Source organism: Ostrinia furnacalis, unplaced genomic scaffold, assembly GCF_004193835.3.
Source record: "Ostrinia furnacalis isolate ACB-3 unplaced genomic scaffold, ASM419383v2 OfSCF6054, whole genome shotgun sequence".
NCBI lineage: Eukaryota > Metazoa > Arthropoda > Insecta > Lepidoptera > Crambidae > Ostrinia > Ostrinia furnacalis.
Genome location: NW_021136293.1, coordinates 713,344 through 737,847, shown reverse-complemented (window position 1 = coordinate 737,847; position 24,504 = coordinate 713,344). Strand labels below are relative to the sequence as shown.

Sequence of the window (24,504 nt, the reverse complement as noted above, 5' to 3'; positions counted from 1 at the left end):
ACAAACTATGTATTTTCACGCGTACGAAGTCGCAGCCAGCACTCGGTAGTTCGGTAGTTCTTCTATAAAATCGGAGGTAATATAACTATGTTTTCTATGGAAGACACACACTATAAATAAACGAAGGTACTCAATTGAAATAAAGGGTCTCTTTCACACTTAACTGAATTTTGATCTGTCACGAAAAGGAAAAAATAAGGTTGTAACCTGAGATCAAAGCACGTATAATCCCGAGGATCCCGGGATCTTTTACTCTTTATTTCTTACAAAAACATAAACATGAATTTCCATATGTTTACTTTGAGATATTTTATAAGAAAGGGGACTTTTTAAGACACCAGGTAGATTACTAACTTTTTCTTATTTTAGAATTGTTTATACCTTTCGTCCTTAAAAGGAATGATTTATTTTTGTATCAAAATTCCTTGAATTTTTTAACGCTTTCGCAAATATTTTTAATAGATAGCTTTTGACCCTGTCTTCACTTGCGTGAAATAAATTAAGTCCACTATAGCCAATGTTTTTCAAGGATAATGTCGCATTTTAATAATGAAGGAATTTCCAAAAGTAGTTGTTTTTATTCGTTACAAACATACAAAAATACAAAACTTTTCCCTTTATAATTGTAGTGATTCAAGTTAATTTAAAGCGTTATTCTTTATGTATTGTTCTATTTTGAGCAAGCTTGCTTTTTCAATCTCATTTGAATTGCAAGCGAGCACTTCTTCAGTTTCATGAATATATGCTTAGTACTGGAACGAGAAAGCTAAAGAAACAGTGACTTAGTAGCAATCTATTGTAGTGTAAAATGTAACATTAAAGTATAGAATTTCCATGCAGTATTCGTGATGAAATCAGAAGATCAGAAGGCACTATTCCCACCACTCTTTCCCACCGCTGCAACTCCTGTGTAGCCAAGACCTACAGCTTGACCGCCAATAAAACCCAACCAGTGAAGGTCTAGGAAATTAATCAGAAGAAAATAATAATTAACTTCATTATTTCTAGCATAAATATTACGGGTATACTTTCCTGTACGGAATCCACAAAAAGCAATAGAACTGAAGCACCCATGTTCTATTGTACAGATTCCATCATAGAAAACACTCGACATTGGCAGAAATAAACCTCCCAAAGGAGAGGTTTGGTTGCCATTAACAAAAAAAAGTGTGACAATTTAAATTTAAAACTAAGGGATTTATCTGAAAACATATTACTCGTACTTGTCAAAATTCACTACCAACCACATTTTCAAAAGAATTTGTTTCGAAAATATCAAAATTAACCAAACTGACTAAACAAATAACTAACAACTAACTCTCCATTCGAAAATCACGGTACACGCAGTTAATGCCCGAACTACACTAGTTAGTGCTCAATTCACAAAATATGACGAAGCACTCCGTCCCCCGGACACGGCCTGAGCCGAGGTCAGAGCCTACCGTGGCGCCCTCAGGCCGCGTCCGTAGTCCCCTCGATCGGGCCCACTAGAGTGAGCCCGCCGTAGGCTGGACTTGGGTCCAACACCGCGGTGGGCAACCCTCTAGTTGGGTTCGCCACTGATCGGGCGCCTTATGCGCTCGATACGGCCCGATCGCGAACGTCGGTCTGCGACCACACTCGGCCTCGTCGGCACGCGCACCGACGATCGCCAAACGGCTAGAGTACCTTCTGTACTCGCCACTCTGCCCGGTGAAGCTGGAAAAGCTCCTCAAGCTACCAGCGCGCGTCCCTTCAAAAAAAAAAAAAGACAAAGCACTAACACACTGTCAACGTCTTTTGTTAGTTACTAAACTCAACTCTATTGTTCTTACTTTACTGTACCCGTACCAAACTATGACGTCAAAATATCGTACGAGCTACGATATTCGTAACGTATGAGCTACGAAATTCGTAGCAGCTTCTTACTACCGCAATCGTAGCTTTTAAGTTTCAACCAAACCAACGCGTGCAGCCGGCGTGCACGATGGCGATAGCGATGGCGATCAGATGTCGTGTATGAATAAATTATCACTATCACGGGATTTGGCATCAAAACACTTTTTTTTTATCCACAACGAGGAAGCTCTTGGCCTGTATCTCACCTGATAGTAAGTGATGATCAGGCCGGAGGTGGAAGCGAGCTTCACCCGGAATCCTCAACCACCTTTTACTGCCGGAACACAACAATGCTGTTAACATTGTTGTTATGGCGACAGACTTAGGTAGGACGGATGATGGCGGACTTAGAACAAGCCCCACCACCAACCAAACCGAACAGAAAAATCTGCCCCCATTGGGAATCGAAGCAAGCAAGTGGTTCTACCACTAGACCACAGAGGCGGTTTAGGAGTAAACAGATATTAAACCCTCCCTCCCGAAGAGATGCGGCGTCCTCTGCTGGAGCGATGAATTTTCTTCACCCACCCGCATTTGCACAATTATTTTCGCCCGGTCAATTACAGTCAGTCCGACAAGTTTAAATAATTTATAGTGAAAAATGCAACATACAACTTTAAAATGTCGTGTATGTATTAAGTAGCGATGAGTTCACATCAACGCATCCTGTCATTGGTCACGTGTCGTGTCCTGTCATTGGCTATACACGCGCAGTGATCTCCATCGCCGACGCGATCTGCACGCGCTGGTTTGGCTGAAGCTTTTAATGCATTTCGTAGCACTCTAGTGAGATTTTTGTAGAGCTCTATGCTGTAGTAGGAAGAAAAGGGAGTTTGTGAATATCTAGATGTGGAAGCTATGAAAAGGTTTTGAGCTACGGTTTTAGTAGCAAGAAATAACCGCTGCGAAATGTCTGAATGAAATAAAATCTTGGTTATTCTTCCTAGAGATTCTTAAAGGAAATTATTTATTGTAAGATAGCTAAAACGTTTAGATAACAATATTGATACGCATTATAAAATTCACTTTAAAGTTCAATTAGCCAAAAATACACTTTCTAGAGTCAAATATAAGCAAGTTATTTGAGAAGAGTAATAAATTTAAAGCAATGTGACAGGTCACAGGCACAGTATTATATGAGCTAAAGCAGTACGGAAACTTAGCCCTTTCGGCGAGTTATATACCTACACTACAACTGAGTGTTAGGGATGGCACTCTTAATCTTTATAAAATTAATAAGGTTCTTACTTACTTATTTATTAAAACGTTTATTTAGGTTTTTTAATTATCAAATACCTAATGGAATAAATTAATTGACTAAATAGTTAACACTAGAGTACACGCGCCCCTTTTTTTACACCAATACACGCGCGGCCTACCCTGGTAAGCCAATTTAAAATCACTGTAAATCAGTTTGTAAGCAATTTATGGATAAAATTACTATGTAAATGATAAAAGTGTTTATTAAAGTTCTTTTATAATCAAAGTTTCTTTATAGAATTATTTAGGATCAAACATTAGAAACAGATTAAGAACTTGTCAATTATTTAGACCAAAATTGCACTCTGAGATCTATGTTAGCAAAAAATAAAATTACTGAAAAAATATGATTTGTTTTTTATCTGTCATACTATTCAAGCCTTTCTACTGCCTGGTACACGGGGTAAATCCATTTTTTGCAAGTTTTCCATATTTTTTTTGTTGAGTGATTTAGGGCTTTTGAGTAGACCCGCAGTTTTGACGGCCAATTTTAGAAAAGTGCGCAGACGTTAGTGACTCAAGCTTTACTGGCTTATTGTAAAATTTAGTAAACGAGGCTTTCTTGGAATGCCAGCTCTCTGGCGCAAGTTTAAAAAAAGTTATAGCGTAAAATGTTACCCTGGTCTACTCTAGTAGGCCGCGCGTGTACTCTAGTGTTAACAAAAAAATAAAACGTTAATTAGGTTCTATAATGATCGAATACATAATCGAATAAATTGATTTAGTACTATTAGAGGCCGGTAGAAGATCTATTCTCATAAATAAAATACCGGATACTTACTTTCACATAGCTATTGCCTCATTTTAAATACAGTTCATCACTTAGTACAAAAGCGCGCGGAGCAAATTACCTACTTTATGAAATAGAACACATAAATTGTTAAAAAGCGTAATTACGTAATTTAAAAAGAACTATTACAAAAACAGATGTAAGCACTTTATTTAAAAAGTAATATTTAATCATTTTTACAATTCAGAATCATTACGAAGTTTAAAAAATGAAAGTTCTGGTTTTGAAGATGCCAAGTTCAAGCAGCCGTATACTACGCAATACACTCGTGGCATGTTTTTTTTAAAATACAGTGGACAGTGCTTGTAATAAAATTATTATTAAAAACACAACGCGCGCGACACTCGCGACGGATGGACTGCGAGGTTCGCTTAGAGCTCGTGTAAAGCGTGCGTCTGTGTGCGTGAGTCTGATTTCGAGCGTTTGTATGAAGCTTCCGTACTGTTTGATTTATCTACTGTGTCACAGGTTTCCACTCATCGAAAAAAACAGATCATGGAAGTTAACAAAAGAAAAAATGCTTACTGTCAAACAAAAAACAATCGAAATTAGTTCTACCTTTATGGAGTGAGAGAGAAAAACACTCAGTCACATGCATTAAAATATACAACCCTTATTACCAGCGACTTAAAAAACCCTTCAAAAGACGCTTTGCAATGGAAACGTGTACCAAAGAAAACACGGCATGAGTTACGACCAAAGTTGAACATTAAACGCTCGTTGTGTCGGTAATGCTGTACTGTAAATAACAATTAAATAAGGATCAACTACTTCCACTAGCAATCCGGTGTATTAAGTGCCGAAAAGTTTGTAATTTTAAATGAGATTGTAATGCGTTTGAGTGTTTTTTCTTAAGTTATGGAGAAATGTCAGTAAAATTGGGATACGGGACAGTAAAAATTACCACTGCTGCAACTCCTGTGTAGCCAAGATCTACAGCTTGACCGCCAAAGCAAAAAAAAAAAACACAACCAGTGAAGGTCAAGTTTGTCCCGGCAGAAAGTTAAACTATCATTGGACCCGCAATGAAATTAATCAGAACAAAGGAGTTCGAAGTTAAAGCCGTGAATCGTCTAGTGGTTGAGACCCTACGTTGTAATTTTAACCTGCATTTTTAGAAAGTTTTGAATTCCATCTATCAAAGGAGTTTTGTATCACACACGGATTATTTCCAAAACTGATAGTCCAAAACAAACGTATACCGAACGTAATAACATCTAAGAAATTATTATTCAGTTTTCGGCTTTGTTTGCCAATAAATTACAAACTTCGCGGGAAGACGGACCAAGTTCTTGAATATCATTAATTTTAACGAGACCACAATCCCACGGTATTAATCAGCTAGCTACTTTTGGCAGAATATTCATGGGATTTTTATGGAATTGATGAGATGAAGCCACTTCCTTAATACCCAATAAGTCGAAAAGAAGAGGGACTTGGTAATCGAGACACCATAAGAAAGCTTTGTTTAAATTTAAAACCTTTATCTTATGTGTTATATATGCATACATGTATGTATACCTAGGTTAGTTGCGCGGCTGCGCCCGCGGTTTACTATGAATAAACGCCCCAGTGCGTTGACAGCCGTCTATAGTTTTACTCGTGCCCCTCTCGCCTCTCATACTTAACACTGGCGACGAGGATGGGNTCAAATTTCGGTGTATTATCGGTTTTTGATCATGAAGTACATACATGGAAGACGTACAAATGTAGGTTAATGCAATTGTTTATTGCAAATGACATCGGCGTTGAGAAAGATCCAACGGGAGAGAGAAGACGGGCTATACTCCTCAGCGCACTCACGGAAGGCACGTACAAGCTCGCAGAGGATCTTGCGTTGCCCAAGGAACTTCACGAGGTGCCCTTCGAAGACATCATAAAACTACTCGACACCCACTTTACACCAAAACAAGTCGGATTCAGCGAGCGTCATCGGTTTTACGCTGCCACGCAGCAGGCCACAGAGACACCGTCGCAGTGGGCCGCCAGGTTACGTGGCCTCACTTCACATTGTGGGTTCACGAATGTTGAGGAAGTGTTGAGGGACCGGTTCATCATGGGCATGTCTGCGGGACCCGAAAAGGAAAAAATGTATGTGCAAGAGCTGGAGGGTCTGACTCTGACCAGGGCCGTGGAGCTGGCCGAGGGCCTGCGGAGCGCGCGGGCCGCCGCCAGCGCCGCCGGGCCGCCGCCCGCGCCCGCCGACCNAGGATGGGAGCTGTACAGGATCGCGCGCCCCGCCGCGTCCGCGGCGCCCACCGGGCCGCGTCGTGGAGATCGTGAGAAAGTGAAGTGTTCGGTGTGCGGTTATAATAACCACAAAGCTGAAGCGTGCCGTTTCGCTAATTATTCGTGTCGAAAGTGCAATAATAAAGGTCATTTAGCGCGTATGTGCAAAAAAGTGAACTTCGTTGCTACGACCACGAGTGAGGTAAACGAGGGCGACGACGACGACGGTGAGTTATTTAATATTCGTTCCGTCAAAGGTGAGCCGTTAGTTGAGTCGGTATGCGTTAACGGGAAACAGTTACAATTTGAAATTGATAGCGGCTCGGCGGTGACTGTCATATCGGAAAGAACCTTTCGGTTACATTTTGCGAATGTACCATTGTCAAAAACAAATAAAAAACTTATAAGCTATACGGGTGAGGTGCTGGCATGTGAAGGCTGCGCGCGAATGTCTCTGCGGTGGCACGACCGTACGCGCGACATAGATGTGTACGTGGTGCGAGGCGGTGGGCCGCCGCTACTGGGGCGTGATTTTATAGCTCAGTTCAATTTACAACTTACTCCAGTACACTTTTGTGATCAAGATAGTACCACTATTAAATCATTTCAATTACGGTATCCCGAATTATTTTCTGGTAAATTAGGTAGATTTAACCTATATGAAGTAAATTTAACACTAAAAGAAGGTTCCAAACCCATATTTTGCAAAGCGCGCCCTGTGGCTTTTGCATTAAGAGATAAGGTAGAAAATGAATTAGCACGTTTAGTCGAATTGGGCGTGCTTCGGCCGGTTGATCATTCAGAGTATGCGTCACCGATCGTGCCGGTATTAAAGCGCGATGGCTCGGTGCGTATTTGTGCTGATTATTCTGTAACTATTAACAAACAATTGAACATCGATCAGTACCCGCTGCCGACAGTAAACGAGTTATTTTCTAAGCTTCATGGGGGGAATCAATTTACAAAATTGGATCTTTCCATGGCTTACAACCAATTTTGTCTTTCTATGGACTCCCAAAGGCTAACATGCATAAATACGCACCGCGGTTTGTTTGCGTATACTCGCTTGGTGTTCGGGTTAGCCAGCGCGCCGTCAATATTCCAGCGGGCCATGGAAAACTTACTTGCAGGCATAAACGGCGTGCTCGTACTGCTTGACGACGTCCTCGTGACTGGACATGACCGTTCTGAACACCTGGATAGGCTAAACCAGGTGCTATTGAGATTACAAAATGCAGGGTTAACGTTGCAACGTGAAAAATGCGATTTTTTTCAAAACGAAATTAGTTATTTGGGATATGTGATAAACAAAGAGGGATTGAAAAAATCAGCGGATAAAGTGAAAGCCATAATTAATGCAACGACTCCAAAAAACGTTAGTCAACTGCAATCGTTTTTGGGACTAGTAAATTATTACAGATGTTTTATTCCCGGTGCATCCAGTATTTTAAGCCCCTTATATGAACTGCTAAAAAAAGGCAAAAAATGGTGTTGGTCTCTTAGTGAGGACGAGGCATTCAATAAAATAAAAAAATTGCTAGCGTCAGACCAAGTTTTAACACATTTTAATCCCCATGCTACAATTATTCTCACAGTGGATGCGTCCCCTAACGGTTTGGGTGCAATTTTATCACAAAAATGTGAAAGTGGCATAGAAAAACCTATTTCTTTTGCATCTCGTACACTCAATAATGCCGAACGCCGATATTCACAAATCCAGAAAGAGGCTACGGCCATTATATTTGGAGTCAGGAGATTTCATCAATATTTATACGGGCGGTCGGTACCGTTTGTTCTGCGCACTGATCACAAACCTTTACTTTCAATTTTTGGCCCACATAAAGGTATACCAGAAGTCTCTGCAAATCGTCTTCAACGATACGCTCTATTTTTAAGTGGATACAATTATAAAATTGAATATATTAAGAGTGCAGACAATACCGCTGACTATTTATCGCGCGCTAGTTTGCCAAACGTAATAGAAAACGAGTTGGCGGGAGACGCGGCAGCCCGCACACTTCGCGCAGAGGCGGACTTATGCGACCGCGCTGCTTACGTATGCTTCGTCGTGCAAGGCTCGCTCCCGATAACTATAAATGAGTTACGCGATGCAACTAATAAGGACCGTAACTTAATAAAAATAATTAAATATGTACTTAATGGTTGGCCGAAATCAGTTTCTGATATTGAATTAAAACCGTATAAGTTATGTCAACAGGAACTGTCTTATGAAAACGGGTGTCTAATGCGTGGACATAAAATAGTTATTCCTGAATCATTGCGCGGAGTAATCTTGTCAGAACTCCATAAATCACATTTAGGTATAGTGAAGACAAAAGCCGAGGCTCGAGCCCGCTTTTGGTTTCCAGGAATTGACAGTGCATTAGAACAAATGATAGGCGAGTGCGGCGTGTGCGCACAGCTGCGTGCGTCGCCGCCGCGAGCACCCGTGTCGCCGTGGCCCTACCCCTCGCACCCGTTCCATCGCATTCATCTCGACTTTTTAGGTCCGATTAACGGCCGAACGTACCTTGTCATTATAGACGCTTACACTAAATGGCTAGAGATATACGAGATGAATGCCTGCACGACGACTAATGTAATAGACAAATTATATGAATTTATGTCTCGTTTTGGGCTACCTCACACCCTGGTAACCGATAACGGGACATCGTTTTGTGCTCAAGAATTTAAAAAATTCTGTGAATTAAATGGAATTTCCCATATGACATCACCGCCCTACCATCCAGCCAGTAACGGTCAAGCAGAATCGTACGTAAAAATTGTCAAACGTGGAATAAAAAGTAGCTTGCAAGATAGTCACAATTTAAGGGAGAGTAGATTAAAATTGTTAAAGTATATTTTTGACTATCGTAATTCCGTCCATTCAACAACAGGAACGACCCCGGCTCAACTAGTGTTCGGCCGTAAACTGAGGTCGCGGCTCGACCTCTTGAACCCGCGTCCGCCGCCGGAGTCGCCCTCCTCTGCCACACTCGTTGATCATGTTGTCTCCAAACAGTGTTTGCAAACTAAACTACATGGCGGTAAAAATAGAACATTTACCATAGGACAATATGTGTGGTACATGAAATTTTCAAATAATAAAAAGTTTACTTGGATGAAGGGAGTTATTGTTAAAGCTTTAGGGAAAAGGNTTTATAAATTATAAGTTCCAAATAAATTAAATACCTATTAAACAAGTAAAATTCGAAAGTGACTGTATGATTTTGCATTTCTCGCCTTAACTAGCTAAACTAATATCATGAGATTTACAATCTTAATATCAACAATAATTATAGAAAGAGCTACTTTTTTCTCAGGAAATTGCACAGTTACCTCGGAATGTGCGATAGCAATTTTGTGACCCGAGCGGGCAATCGCTAGTTCAATTTTTACACGAAGCCCCATATAATATTTTGTAGCGATTCTTTATTGGGTTTCAAATTTGCTAAAATGCGACGTTGCCAAACTAGCGCCACGGATGCGGGTAAGCTAAGCAATACTCAATCCTAAACGCTTTACATAGAGCTTGGTTTGCTAGGGCAAACATCTACAGTGGTGCGCCGACGCTGCTTAGACCCGAAAGATGAATGAATGGGGGCGTAGCTTAATCGAGCGTGTGTGTGCAAACAATTTAGGCCCTTAAGGTGTCAAGGCGTCCGAGTCCTCGATAGTACCTATGACCATAATAATCTGGCCGACATTATTGCAACATCACTACCTGAGCCTCAACCAGGTTCTCTAGAAGCTGACGAAATATCCAGCTACGGAGGGGAGGAAAGGGAAAGGGATGAAATAGCGACTGCATCGTTGTCCCCACCAAGCGGCTCCTATGTAAACATGGATAGAGGCGTCCGACGGCCACCAGAATCGGTTTCTCCGCCATCCTCGCCAGTCGATACAGAAGTGCAGAGTGGCTCGTTTGTGACCATGAACAGAGGCGTCCGACGACCACCGGAATCGGATGACGATGATTTTTATGATGTTGCAGAAGTCGAGGAAGCGTTACCCAGAATCGAAGAGAGGTCAAAACGCGCTCGCCCTGTTGTAGACTATAAGCGTTTCTTTTAATGTTATCATACTTGTTGGGGGAAAAATGTTATATATGCATACATGTATGTATACCTAGGTTAGTTGCGCGGCTGCGCCCGCGGTTTACTATGAATAAACGCCCCAGTGCGTTGACAGCCGTCTATAGTTTTACTCGTGCCCCTCTCGCCTCTCATACTTAACATTATGTTTAGTGTGTAAGGATTAGTAAGGAAATGTAAAAAGCAGGAGTAATATTCAATAGGTATACCCACTTTACGCCATACTATCCGTTGGCGATAAGTTTGCAGCTGGCGATATGACGTCACTCGAAGTGTAGCGTTATAAAACAATTTTTATTGATAAATATTGTGTATTTGGGTAAAATAAGACACATAAAGACACGTTTAATCACTAACTAATTTCGTTTAATCGCGGTTGGGGGAGGGGACGCGTATTCCATGAACCGGCAAACTTAGCGCGAACGGGTTGTAAAAGCTTTATTATGATTGGGCAATACTAAGATGTTGTTTCCTCATCAGTCAGACAGTTTTGACCATTTCAACCTTGGCAGACAATCATTTTAGGGTAGCTGCCAAAGCCACGATAGTCCAAGCTGCATGATGATCCTTTCTTACTTATATTGGGAGCATGCGCGGACAAAACTTTCAGCTATTACAAAATAACGAAGGTCCCTTACGCCCGTATTCACACACATTACTATGAGGTCTCTCAGTATACGTGGACGCACAGAGTGACACACGAAGCGAACCAATCACAGAGCTCTATTCAACTCTGTGCATTTGATTTTCTCTTTCACTTAAGCGAGCAACGTTTGTGAATACAGGCGTTGGATATTTAGTCGCTTTTTGTGCACTATACTCTTTGATGAACGAAATAGAATCCATAGAGCCTTCCTTCTTTTATCATTAGAAAGAGTTTCTGATCCTTTTTTCGAAATACGCATTTACAAACCCTATCCTTGTAACGGAGCCCCGCTAATTTGTTCGCATCCGAGGACGACACGGCGGCTAATTAATACGGCTATGTTACACGACTCGACTAGTTGGGGCAGAGGTTCTCAACATTATTTAATTTGCACCCATTTATTTTTCTTATCTGATAACAACCTAGATTGACCAACTTTTGAAGATATTGAAGATTTTCTTAACGACCCTTTTTATTTACGGTTCACTGTACAAACATTTTTCCTACGAATTGGAGCCTAGAATTCTTTGACTGTTAGAAAAAGGGTTACCTCCTTTTTAATTTAAGGGCTTGTTTATGCACGCTGGCTGCTAGTACCTACTATGCGAAAGAATTACACGAATTAATTCCACCAGCCCCCTTCCATGATCGAGGAACCAGACGCAGGTTAGCGTACCATCCCTATATTGTTGACATTCCACCAGCTTGCACTAAGCGTTTCGATGACTCTTTTATAATGCGAACAGCTAGGGACTGGAATTCGCTGCCTGCTGCTGTCTTTCCCGAAAACTATAATCCGGGCCTTTTCAAGGCGAGAGTGAATAGGCACTTACAGGGCAGATATGTACCATCCTAGACTGCATCCCACTTAACATCAGGTGCGATTGTGGTCAAATACCTGCCTTGTTATGCATAAAAAAAAACATCTTAGTGAGAAAGGCATAATATTTGCTAAATAGTTTTAATGTTGCCTTAAAGTGCTTGTCTGTCGTATTGTGTCGTGACGCATCAGAACGATTTTACATTTAGTATGGTACCGTTTACACTAGAGTGTTGTGTCGTGTCGTGATGGACTCTAACGTGTCGCATACTAAATGAAATCAATTTGGTTCTGATGGGTCACGATACTACACGACAGACAAATATAAATCCGGCTTTATACTTTCAAACCGATAACTTTAATGTTCGTAGTTATACAGCTTTTTATTTTACTTTGCGAACAGCACTTGAGGGGGTATAATTCTGAAGAAGTTTGAGAACCACCAAGCTCGATGGTGCGGCAGTATTTATCACGTTTCCATGCTGATGTAATATGTTCTTGGAATGATTTTCCCTAAAGAATTCTTAATTAAAGCTTTAAGTTTCTAATTCTACGCCAAGCAATCAGTCTTGAGTGTGTGTTGTAAAGCTCATGTTCCATAAAAGTGCTTGAGCTTTGCGGATCTTTGATTTGATGAAAATTCGCAAGATTTCTCTTAGCACTTGTTTTTCAAAAACTTGAACTCTACTTCTTGTTGAGATCAAACGTCAGTTAACTGGCTTAAATTAAAATTGGGTTGTTTTAAAATTCTGGTTAATCAGATTTAAATAATAAATGAGTCGCAATAATTTGACAGTCGAACCAAAAGCTTAACATTTTAGTTCCGAAAAATGTTTAAAAGCTCTACCAAGGATTATTACATTTATTACACAAATTATTTTTTCGAAATAACTAAAGAATAGTTGCTTGGCAAGTGAAAGGTGTTTTCAATCCCACCTAAGATATTTTTTTCCATTTTACAAAAAAAAAAAAATTTAGCATCAAACATTGAATAACATAAAGTGAATTAATATTATTGTCGCATCTGGGAACCGACTCCAGTACACCCAGCTCGAGAGATCAATTTATTAGATCACAAACGCGTAGTCAGTTTGCTATAGTAAGTACTAGCTGACCCGGCGAACTTTGTTCCGCCTTAATGGCAATAAATAAGCAGACTTTTTTTTTATTTCGAACGGGATAAAAAGTATCCTATGTCCTTCTCCTGGCTCTAAACTACCTCCCTGACAATTTTCAGCTAAATCGGTTCAGCCGTTCTTGAGTTATAAGTGGAGTAACTAACACGACTTTCTTTTATATATATAAGAATTTATATTGAAATCAGACTCGGCAGTCTGACTAATAGATTACAGCTCGCTTGAAACTTTCTGGAGCACGAAGCGACTGGCTTGTTACAATTAAGTTATTGTTCTATTCCTAGTGGAGCCGTATTTATAAGACAGTCGTTTTTGTGAGACAATGAACGATTGCGCCAGTTAAATAATGGTAAATGATCACGATTCCATAATGACTTCTGAGGGTAGAAATGTTATTGATGAATGACCTTCCTTTGAAGAGTGTCGTAGGTAGGTATTATTTTTCCTACAACATGGTATACAGTGTACACGTGATTGCAGTAGCTAACCCACACTTTTTTTAGCGACAACTATGAAGTAGGGCTTCCAATCCCGCACCCTATGCTTGATCCCGGTATTGGCGGGAGTTGGAATTCAAATCCCGCGGGATCCCGGTATTGGCGGGATCCCGCATATAATTATGAAAAATATTATGCGAGGCAAATAAAACAATACAATAATCAAATTAAATCAACGTAATTTCACTTTAATTAACGTTAAATGAGATCAATCAAATTACACTTCAATTACTGAGATCAAATATAAAAATACAATCAAGTACAATAGAAAAAAACAGTTTCAGCTGAATGATAAAGAATTATTTAGTTTTTTTCATAGTTTTGTTATCATTCAATTGGAAATGTTTGCGAAGAAAACATAGTATGTCTAAAGTGTCGTCTGCCAAACTGCAGCGTATTTTAGAGGTAATATAGCCAGCAGCAGAAAAGGCTCTTTCGGCTTCCACACTAGTCGGTAGTATTCCTTTTAAAGAATTATATGTAAATGTGAGATATTTCCCCATTGACCCTCCTCCTCCTTATGATCGATTCGAGACTGTTAGCTCGAGATGGTGACGCGAATGGTCGTGCGCATGTCTCTTTACAGTCCTGCAAATCCCGCGGGATCCCGCATCCGTAATCCCGCAGCACGCGGGACTAAAAAATGATGCGGGATCCCGGAATACCGAGATCTCGGTATTGCGGGATTGGAAGCCCTACTATGAAGCTCTTGGCCTGCATCTCACTGCATTTCAATTTAAAAGAAAATCAAAATAATTCAGTCGAGTTTTCATTTCAGGCATCGAAGCAATTGACGAGATTTCATATAAAATGTTGTGAAGTTTTCCAAAGTTTTAACATTTTTGGGACTTTTCTATGTACGAAGATTTCAAAACTATGAAAGAGCTCTCAGGTGACGTGCTCCTCAAAAACAAGTAGATTTTGAACCTGTTTTTATAAATCCAACAAACATTTCTGATTTGTGTATTCGTTTATAAATACGGCCCCAGTCTCGCGGTTTTAAGCCGGAACTTCAGCACTTACGTGACGGGAACTGTTCTAGTGTACGACTGAATCTTCTGTACGATTAACTCACATCATTAATAAAGTTTATTTTAGTTTCATTTATACATAAAAGTACACTAAAATGTAGAGAAAAGATTTGATTGTTTGTTTGTATTGAATAGGCTCTGAAAAGCCGGACCAAAATGGACAGACTTGAAAAACACCGTTAGAATCTATACTAATATTATAAAGCTGAAGAGTGTGACAGAGAAAACTCCAAGCGGACGAAGCCGCAGGCAGAAAGCTAGTTGACAATAAACGTTTACTTTTTACCATGGCGCTATTGCACTAGCAAAAATATGCTAGACGCTCGTTACTGTAATGAATCATACATACGTTGTCAAAGTTTTTAAACTATTAGAGCCAAAGCACACGATGCGTTGCGGCAGTGTGACGCCGGAGCGGTGTCGCTGCGTCGTGTTACATAGAAACACGAGTGGCGGTGCGACGTGGCGAAGGCGCGCCCCACCACCATTCTTCTGCTAATGTTTGAGTGTTATCGGTACACGCTAAATCATCCATGAGTGCACACGCGCACTACAATTATGCCGCTCGGATTGCTCGGATCAAACTCCCCGCAACCCGCGCTTCCTTCGATCACAAATTGGTGGGGCGCGTCTTCGTGGATGAAACGAAATGTTTGCGGTGCGGCGCCGCAACGCATCGTGTGATTTGGCTCAAACGATCGATCTCTCTGAATCAGGTAAAGAGATGAAAGCTGCGAATCGATGACGTCATTAGTGACGCCTCTCCAATTAGGCTTTGGTGTCTACGGACTATTCATGGGGTTTCTATAGGAAAATATGGATGGCATTGCGATCTTTGTTCCGTATTGTTCGATTGTGGGGTTTTGTTTGATGATACGACAACGAAATCGATATATGCAAGAGACGCTGGTTATCAATTACTTGAAATACGTGGCCTTAGTTTTCATTAATGTATTTTTTTTTTTGTACATTTCATGTCGATAATCGATAGGTAATTTCTTTTTCTCAGTACCAAGCAATATGTTGTCCCGAAACCAGTAAAAAGGGCTTAAATACTAATACTAATAACTAAAATATTTGAATTGTGTGTGACATAACAAAGTTGTGGTCGAAAAAATATTCATTAGGAATTTGCAAAGCCTAAGACTAGTAATTTTATAATCGAATGCCTTTTTAACTCGCCATTCTGTTAAGACCACTTTTATCCAGCATTAAATACAACTTTGCAGTAAAATTTTACCAAAGTTGATAATTTAACCTGATGAAAACAAAGGAAGATAATCGATAGTCAAACAAAAACATGATCGCAGTGACCTACTTCGTGTATTAATTGTCATCTACAGCGTATTGCTGTGGCCAGAAATAATTATGTGTGGAATTCAACCAGACACAATGAGTTGTAGAGCTAAGAAATTTTGGAGTTGGCATTTAGATATAGATCCTTTCATCCAGGAAGACGCGCCACACCATTCATCTGCTAATGTTTGAGTGTTATCGGTACACGCTAAATTATCCATGACTGCACAAGTGCACATAACAATAATGACGCTCGGATTGCTCGGATCAAACTCCCCAACCCCGCGCTTCCCTCGACCAAAAATTGGTGGGGCGCGACTTCGTGGATGAAACGATCTACAATATCAGATTAATGCCAGCCCAATCCATGACTTCGCTCATTCGGTTAAAACAAAAGACTGTTGTCTACTGCTTCAAAGCTGGTCTCCCCCAAGGATTTTAGCAATCACCGGCCCTGAACTGACCCGCATCTGGGCCGTTCCCGCGACCTTCACTAGATCGTCGGTCCACCTACACTACGTATAGCTCATAGCAGACTTACCAACTCGGAAAGGGATCAACACCGTCTCGCCTTTCGCGAGCTGTCATCGCCTTTTGCGCGCTGTCAATCGCGAGGCGAGGCGTTTACGATTACGACGTACATATGGAGTTTCATACAAAGAATACTGACCGCCTCGAGTTGATACGGTTACGATCCCTTTCCGGGTTGATTAGTGTGCTATGGCCTTACAATGTTACACCTATAATAATCACCGTGATTTATCTGGAATATCAATACAAAGTAAGAAAAAGCAATACCCAACAACCGCATCTGATTTTCCCACCTCACCGTTGTGGAAATGTGTGCATGTGACGTCACAAATTGTCCTCTATTCAGTTGTGGAATTACAGGCGGCGACGCGTGCCGAACTAATTTCGGCGAAAATTGCGGCGAAAATTAAGCGAATATTATTCATGGGCTCTGCCGGGGAGGACGCAATCTCCGCTCTAATAGGACGCTGGCTATTGTGGCGGTTTGCCACTGCAATCCAGTTTTGCGGGATCCTGTAAAGCAGGATCACGCGGAACTGAATCGAACTATGCGTCTGAACGATCTGTATACTTTTTAGTATTAGGTCGCTAATAGACGTAATTCTGTCAAAAAACTGACTGCGGAAAAGATACTTACTTCATTTCTGGTAATTTGAACTTTAACAAATATAATTTTTATCCTATTTATTCTTGCTTAAAAGCGCTTTCACATTAGGGCGTTAGTAGCGCGACTGCAGCGCGACAGCGGCGTTTTTATAATGTGAAGGCATATATCCGATGTCATATGATATGAAATTTTTGACAGCGCGTCTGTCGCGCGTTTGTCGCGCTGCTAAATCGCCTAAGAGTAGGCGCACACCGTTGATTTTTTAGTTGGCCGATAGTTGTGCCCGATTTTAATTTGTATGAAGAACCAGCCAAATCGAATCGGCGTAGTGTGCGCACTCCCATGCATGCCCATACTGATCAACTGCCCGACTAAACTATCGGCCGACGAAAAATCAACGGTGTGCGCCTACTCTAAATGTAAAAGCGCTCTAAAGGTCACAATGAGCTGTCAATTCTTATATTTATTCATGTCATATATCCATGGTAGCTTTAAAGTCTGACAAGAACGTAGGACTGATGCAACAACTGAATTTAGCAACTCATGAAAAGTGATTTACTTAGTTGAAGTTGGTATTTTATTAAAAAACAAACGAGTGCTAACTCTATTAAAAAAGGCTTCGTACGCCAGATTATTGACGCCTATTATACAGGATGTGACGTCACAATCCAGCATATACAGATAGGGAACACGCCGTCCGACACTTTTGACATATTCCCAATTTTCAATGGTTGTTACAACATTTTAAAAGTTCCCCGCTGCGCTTTATTTTGTGACCCCATTCGGGGTAAATTGCGACATGTTCCCAGGCTGAATTTTTCAAGTGTGCGTGGATGGTTAAATTCGAAACTTGATAGAATAAAAAGCGTAATAAAATAAATTTATTTGCAAGGGATTCAGAATGATTTAAATAAAAGTAAGTTGAATTTGAGAAATGAGGATATCCGTAGGGAAACCAAAGTGACAGTGGGGCCTTTGTCCAGCAGTGGACGTCATTCGACTGTAACAACTAAGTTAATTAATTCAATTTAAGAACTATTTTTGACCCTAACCAGAAAAAATAAGCCATAGGTTTTGATTACAGACTAAAGCAACAGAATAAAGGCCGAAAAAAGAAAACGTTTTGTTTATATTCGTACAAGTCTAACAATTCATGTACAATTCAGAATTTTTAGTTGAAATTTCAGTTAATTGGATTATAATAAAAGGATAAAAGCTGATTCAAATTGATATTTGGCATTGTGGTAGTTAACAATGTCATCAAAAGTAGGTTGTATTAAGCGCTGTGTCAAGTAAAATTCTCAAGTTACGACCATGGGCCCGAAAGGCCCGGTGGGCAGGCAGGTGGACCGACGATCTGGTGAAGGTTGTGTGAAGTGCCTGGATGCGGGCAGCACAGGACCGGTCGTTGTGGAAATCCTTGGGGGAAGCTTTTGTCCAGCACGGAACTATTTTCACCTCTCGCCCCCACCGCTGCAACTCCTGTGTAGCCAGGATCTACAGCTAGACCGCCAATAAAAACCCAACCAATGTAGATCAAGTTTGTGCCGGCGGAAAATTAAACTGTCATCGTCTTAAACAGTCACTTCTGTCCAGCCGTGGAGTCATTTGGCTGAAACTAATTTCACGCGGGGGAAGCTACGGACAAAAGCTGTGCCATATTGTTTCACCTTTAAATAAACACATTAAGTATTGATTTTCAGCACAAAAACTGTGCTGAAATTAAAACAAACAAGTTCATAACAAATTAAATAACCACAACCATTTCCACGTCGGTTCGGCTGTAACTCCAGTTTCAGTTGAATCAGTTTAATAAAGCTTACGCTTTAAAACTCGTTTATTTCATGAACTGTGAACCTTTTGTTGCGTTTAGTTATTGCGACATTTTGAACTGGTATTTTTATTTTAATTATTACGATTTTAACAGTTTTTTCTACAGTGAAAAGCTCAAAATTATTTTTTTTATATTACAGCTTTCAAATTCATATTTTAGGCTTTTAATTGGTTGACTAAAATCTGCAATATAACCATTAGTTGTTGTGAACACGCCCAAGCTAAACATCTGAATACAGAAACCGGGAACCTGAATACGAGTATCAGTATTCAATTTTAGACTACCACAGAACAGAATGCATAACTAAGATACGAATAATAAATAATATTACTGTCGAGTGTTGATTCAAGTGTTGATTGATGAAATTGGGTTGTTGATAACATGAACTAATTAAACAATATTAAAATTAATTAGTTTTTAATTTTCTGTAAAGCTCGATTTTTAACACCTTTGTAATCTTATAGATATCAATTGAATGTGCGTATTCATGACAAAGGACTACGAAATCTTTATGAGTTGGTGACAACTACCTTTAGGCCCAGAACAGACGGTGAAACGCAACTGCAACGAAACTGCAACTTTGTGATGATTCAGAAGAATGAAACTGAAACTGAAAGTTTCAAACTGGTCGCGTCATGTGTGGTCTCTCAACGGACGGTATGGCAGAAACTTAGATGCAACTCAAAAGTAACTAGCAGTTGCAGTTGCGTTTCACCGTCTGTTCTGGGCTTTACAGGTTAACCGTGACAGTTGTGTCAAGTAATTCATGTCAACATCCTAATCAAGAAAATGGTTCTAAACTAAACGTGACAAGCAATAAACTAATATCTCCATACGTTTCCTAACCATTACAACACATATTGCCTATTCCTATTCGATCGCTTACCCAGGTCGGGTCTGTTGGGAATACATCATGTATATTTACGAGACACCGTCAAGGTATCACTTGGAAACCGTAACTTTGGCCAGATGTCGAAATAATGTGATGGTGTGTAAGGTATGGGATGATGCAGGATAGTATGTACTAAAACTAGATGGAATACCATATACTTTTATTAGATACTAGCGGCCGCCCGCGACCTCGTACGCGTAGACCCCTTTTATTCCCTTAGGGGTTGAATTTTGCAAAATCCTGTCTTAGTGAGCACCTACGTTCTAAAAGGAACCCCCATGCAAAATTTGAGACTCCTAGCGCTTGTAGTTTCTGAGATTTCGTGATGAGTGAGTCATTTAACTTTTGCTTTTTAGATATATTTTTTTCCGGTACCACCCACAAGGTGGACCGACGACTTCATAAAGGCGCTGGATGCAGGCCGCTACCAATGTTCAGCAGTGGACGACCTATGGCTGTTAATGATGATGATGATGATAACTTTTCTATGCAAGTCTACATTTTGAGTGATTTGAATTTAACTTGAGATTATTCCGGCATTTCTTCTTAGCACTTGCTTCGAAGTTTGTTTGTCTCAAAGCTCTGGAAAACATAAGGAGACATGTGAAGTGTCCCAAGGGCTACCTTTTTTTTTATTTAGGTATTATTTCTGACGTTCCTTAGTGCCAAAATACTGGTTAAAATTAAATAAATATTTTTGATTTGATTTAAGAATAAAAAATATAATAATTTTCATAATGATATTTTCACAATTTCGCTAAAATCAACTTGTATTAGTTTAATAAGAAAAAGATTAATATGATAAGAAGAAAGTGTGTAATATTATTTGTTTTCTATGTCACACGGCAGTCCAATTACCTTACCCCACAAACGCTAAGAACTAAATAAAAATACCCCTAAAAACACACGAAACACGCGAAATACCACAAAGTTATGGTTAAAATTCAGTTTCATTTCGCTATCTGGCTGTGAACCGTCGGAACTAAACAAAAAACGTCCGAAGCTCTGGTTCAGGGATGTTATGGATATCCGTAACGGTAACCAAAACTTTCGGATATCCGAAGTAAAAAAATATCCGTAATCGTAACCGTAACCGATTCAAAAGTTTCGGATGTAGGCAGTTTAAATTATTTTACCTTTATAATGCCATCTAGTATCAATTTTTATTTTTTTATTACTTTTTATTCGATGTAAAGTGCGGCCATGAATGAACTGTGTTGGACAACTATCGCAAATTGCATTTTAGCACTACTATCGCAAATTGCTTACAACTATCGCAAAGCACAGATATCCGTAACCGTAACCGAAACTTTCGGATATCCGAAATAAAAAAATATCCGTAAGCGTAACCGAAACCGGTATAATATTATTCCTATATACGTAACCGTATCCATAACCGAAACTACAAATTATCCATAACATCCCTACTCTGGTTTGATAAACTGCCTTTAAACGTAGCACGAGCTGTGTTTTAGTATTTTTTCACTATTGTTTCCTTCGAGCTTTGGTTTCGGTTCCGTGATTGGTAAATGTGGCTTGCAATTTTTCGTGTTTGGAGTGATTTTGTGATACCGACAGACTTATTTAGAAGGTTCTAACTTGGACTTATTAAATTGAGGACGTAGTGAGGTATGTTTTGGTTGTATTCTTGTCTAAAGATAACTAATTTGATAGATTGATATTTGATGCCCGTTTTCACCATCAATCCCTAATTTTTAAGTGACCGAAACCGGTACAATATTATTCCTACATCCGTAACCGTATCCATAACCGAAACATATCCATAACATCCCTACTCTGGTTTGATAAACTGCCTTTAAACGTAGCACGAGCTGTGTTTTAGTATTTTTTCACTATTCTTTCTTTCGAGTTTTGGTTTCGGTTCCGTGATTGGTAAATGTGGCTTGCAATTTTTCGTGTTTGGGGTGATTTTGTGATACCGATAGACTTATTTAGGGTGTTCTAACATGGACATATTAAATTGAGGACGTAGTGAGGTATGTTTTGGTTATATTCTTGTCAAAAGATAACTTTGATAGATTGATGCCCGATTTCACCATCAATCCCTAATTAGTAAGAGAATCCTATGACAACAAATTTCCTGATATGTGTTACCATAGGGGTCACTTAAAAATTAGGGATTGATGGTGAAAACGGGCATAACCCTGCCAAGCAACCAGCGGTCAAAGCGGAAGAACTTTTTGTTGGTAAAAAATCTAGGTTTTAAATATCAAAGCTTACAATCTACAAGATTACTACCAATTGTACACAAAGAACTTACTCGTACTTGTTATAAATAGATAAATCGAAATAAAATTATAATCTTCTTCCGAAAGATTGCCGTTCAACCTAATACTCTTTTCGGATCACAATATAAAATATAATCGTTGTCCTTATGTATAATTTCTTCAACCCTCAGGATACCGCCATATTGGGGGAACCTTGTAGCAGGATTAGAGGGTAATCCTGAACCAGCGCTGCGATCCCGCGAAATGAAGTATTATGAATAAATCGCCGGATTTGAGGAATTTGGGGCAACCTTATACTTGAAGGAAGATTTTAATTCGTTCAAAGAAAATCTTAACCACAATAATTTCTGTCAGACTTTTAGTGAAAATCAAAATCAAAATCAAAATTATCTTTATTTGTTTAGACTAATTAAATTAGTTCTTGCAAATCGTCAAATGCTCCTAAGGAGCCTATACATGTCTCATTCTTTTTTTGCCCTACCAGCGCTTCGAGACAAACATTTGGTAAGTGCTGAGAAGAAGCGCCGCAACAAACTCAGTCACCACTGTCTGCCGTTTTAAAAATATAAAAAAATATAAAAAAAGTAGGAAGTTACATACATTCAGAAGCAAGTTACTTACCACGCGCTCCCGTTGATAGAAGGTGGCCTTTAAGACGCCCATCTAGCACGAGACCGCGTGGCAGTTTTGAATATNCATGTATGTACCTAGGTTAGTTGCGCGGCTGCGCCCGCGGTTTACTATGAATAAACGCCAGTGCGTTGACAGCCGTCTATAGTTTTACTCGTGCCCCTCTCGCCTCTCATACTTAACAGTAACTTAGATAGGTAATACGCAAAGGCTTTACCTACAACATCTTTGTACTTCATATAAGGATTGGAATTGGAAATTGGAAGAAGAACATAATTTTGCCAAGGCGCTAATCAATTTATTGCGCTCCGTGATAGAGTCTAAGGCATGAACTAAATAGTATCAAGAGTCCTGGCACGCTCACCCCATGGTCGAATTCTAGGCGTGAACTCAATTTCATCTTTATTTCGTACTCTCGTTTCAAAGCTAAAGGACATCAATAGTTTCCATAGCTAAACAAAGCAAAGACCTTCCCCAAAGATTTCTACAACGACCAGTCTTGCTTTGCCCGTATCCAGGTGCTTCCCGAGACCTTCGTTAGATCGTCAATTTACCACGGTTTTACCGTTTTACTCCCATCCTGTATGACATTAGGCACAGCCACAAAGTTCCCAGCTCAAGGCCCTGTTCTGCAAACATGAGGATCTTGTGACACGTGCAGTCCATAGTCGCGTTCAACGGTTTAACGAGTTCACTCCATTTTATCCTTTGTTATTTATTTACTACTTACTGCCATCTCGTATGACATTAGGCACAAATTTTAATGTGAAGCGGCCAGCTGTTCCCTGTTCTGCAAACATCAGGATCTCATGTCGCGCTCGCCCTATGGAATCGTCTTTGTTTTCGTCTTTTCGTCGTTCGCCCCATTTTCGTCTTTATTCCGTACTACTTACTGCCATCCCGTATAACATTAGGCACAGCCGTGAAGCTCCCAGCAGGGCCCTGCTCCGCAAACATCAGAATCTCATGACGCGCACGCCCCATGGTGGCGTGCAGGGTCGCGGCGTCCCAAGCGGGTTGCTGTTCCAAGTACTCGTACATGTCGTTCCAGATGCGCTGGATGATCTGGGAAAGAAGAAGATTTAGTAGTCTTCTGTATTTGAACTTATAAGGTTAATTGTCGGTTACAAATGAGTATGTGCTTCCATAGTATTAAGATGGCACTCAAAAATAGTCCCGGTTTCAACCAAAGCGGAGAAGAGAGGAAACGAGAGACGTCCGGTGAATCTGGCTGGTTATTTCCAAACCAAAGCGGGGAGGAGAGCAGAGAAGATATCAGCTGTAAGTAACAGAGAGGTGAGCTTTCGGGTGTGCGAGGCTTATACATAGAGAAGGCAGCGGTTACAGAATAAAACAAAAGAACGATGAATTCTCCCGACACTAATCACAATAAATGTATAAATACCCTAGGAGTAGCATTCTTGAAGACCATATCCAGACACTTATTCTCCAGCTTCATGTTCCACGTATAGTAGATCCGCCAGGGTTTGCCCACAACCATTTCTGTCTCAAAATATGGATCGACGGCGAACTTCTTGCACATTTCGTTGTGTCGGAGGATTGTCTCTGGTTTTAGGCCATAAACAAAAGATATAGAAAAGACCAATAAGGTCAGGAACAACTGATGATTCTCTATGACCGCCATTTTGCATCTGGACTGTGGGAACGATGTTACACCATTTTAAAGGCAGACAATGTGAAAAGTTTACGTTGAAACCAATGTTTTGGATTCGTACATTCAATTTTCTCAGACAGAGTCGTACGTTTGAATGTTCTGTTAGACAATGTTTGGATTAGAATGTAAATGTTTTGATATTCTCATTACAAATTACATCATTTGACTGATCATATTAAGATCTACTTAATGTAGAGTTGGTTCACCGTAGTTTTTGCAGTGAGCCAACGAAACGAAACGAACGAACGAATTACGTATTAAATTTCATTCCGGTACAAGTTATAAATAGGAGGTTAATATTAGATATTATCTATAATTAAGCAATTTTGAGTCAACGCGAATAGTGAGAAAATAAACAGCATAACGGCACCATTATTGGTTTTCCACACTATTACACCTGCTTACAGTA

At 40.0% G+C, this 24,504-nt stretch overlaps 1 protein-coding gene across 1 annotated transcript in view; it reads right to left on the bottom strand.

Moving 5' to 3' along the window:
• The window catches only part of LOC114361898 (uncharacterized), a 39,415-nt gene extending 15,350 nt beyond the window's left edge, over positions 1-24,065 (bottom strand). Inside the window, exons 1-2 of the mRNA XM_028317114.1 lie at positions 23,826-24,065; positions 23,314-23,485 (exon numbers count right to left, since the gene is read on the bottom strand). Coding sequence (XP_028172915.1) covers positions 23,314-23,485; positions 23,826-24,065 — 412 coding nt within the window. The remainder of the gene's footprint in view (positions 1-23,313; positions 23,486-23,825) is intronic.
• Between the last annotated feature and the right edge of the window lie 439 nt (positions 24,066-24,504).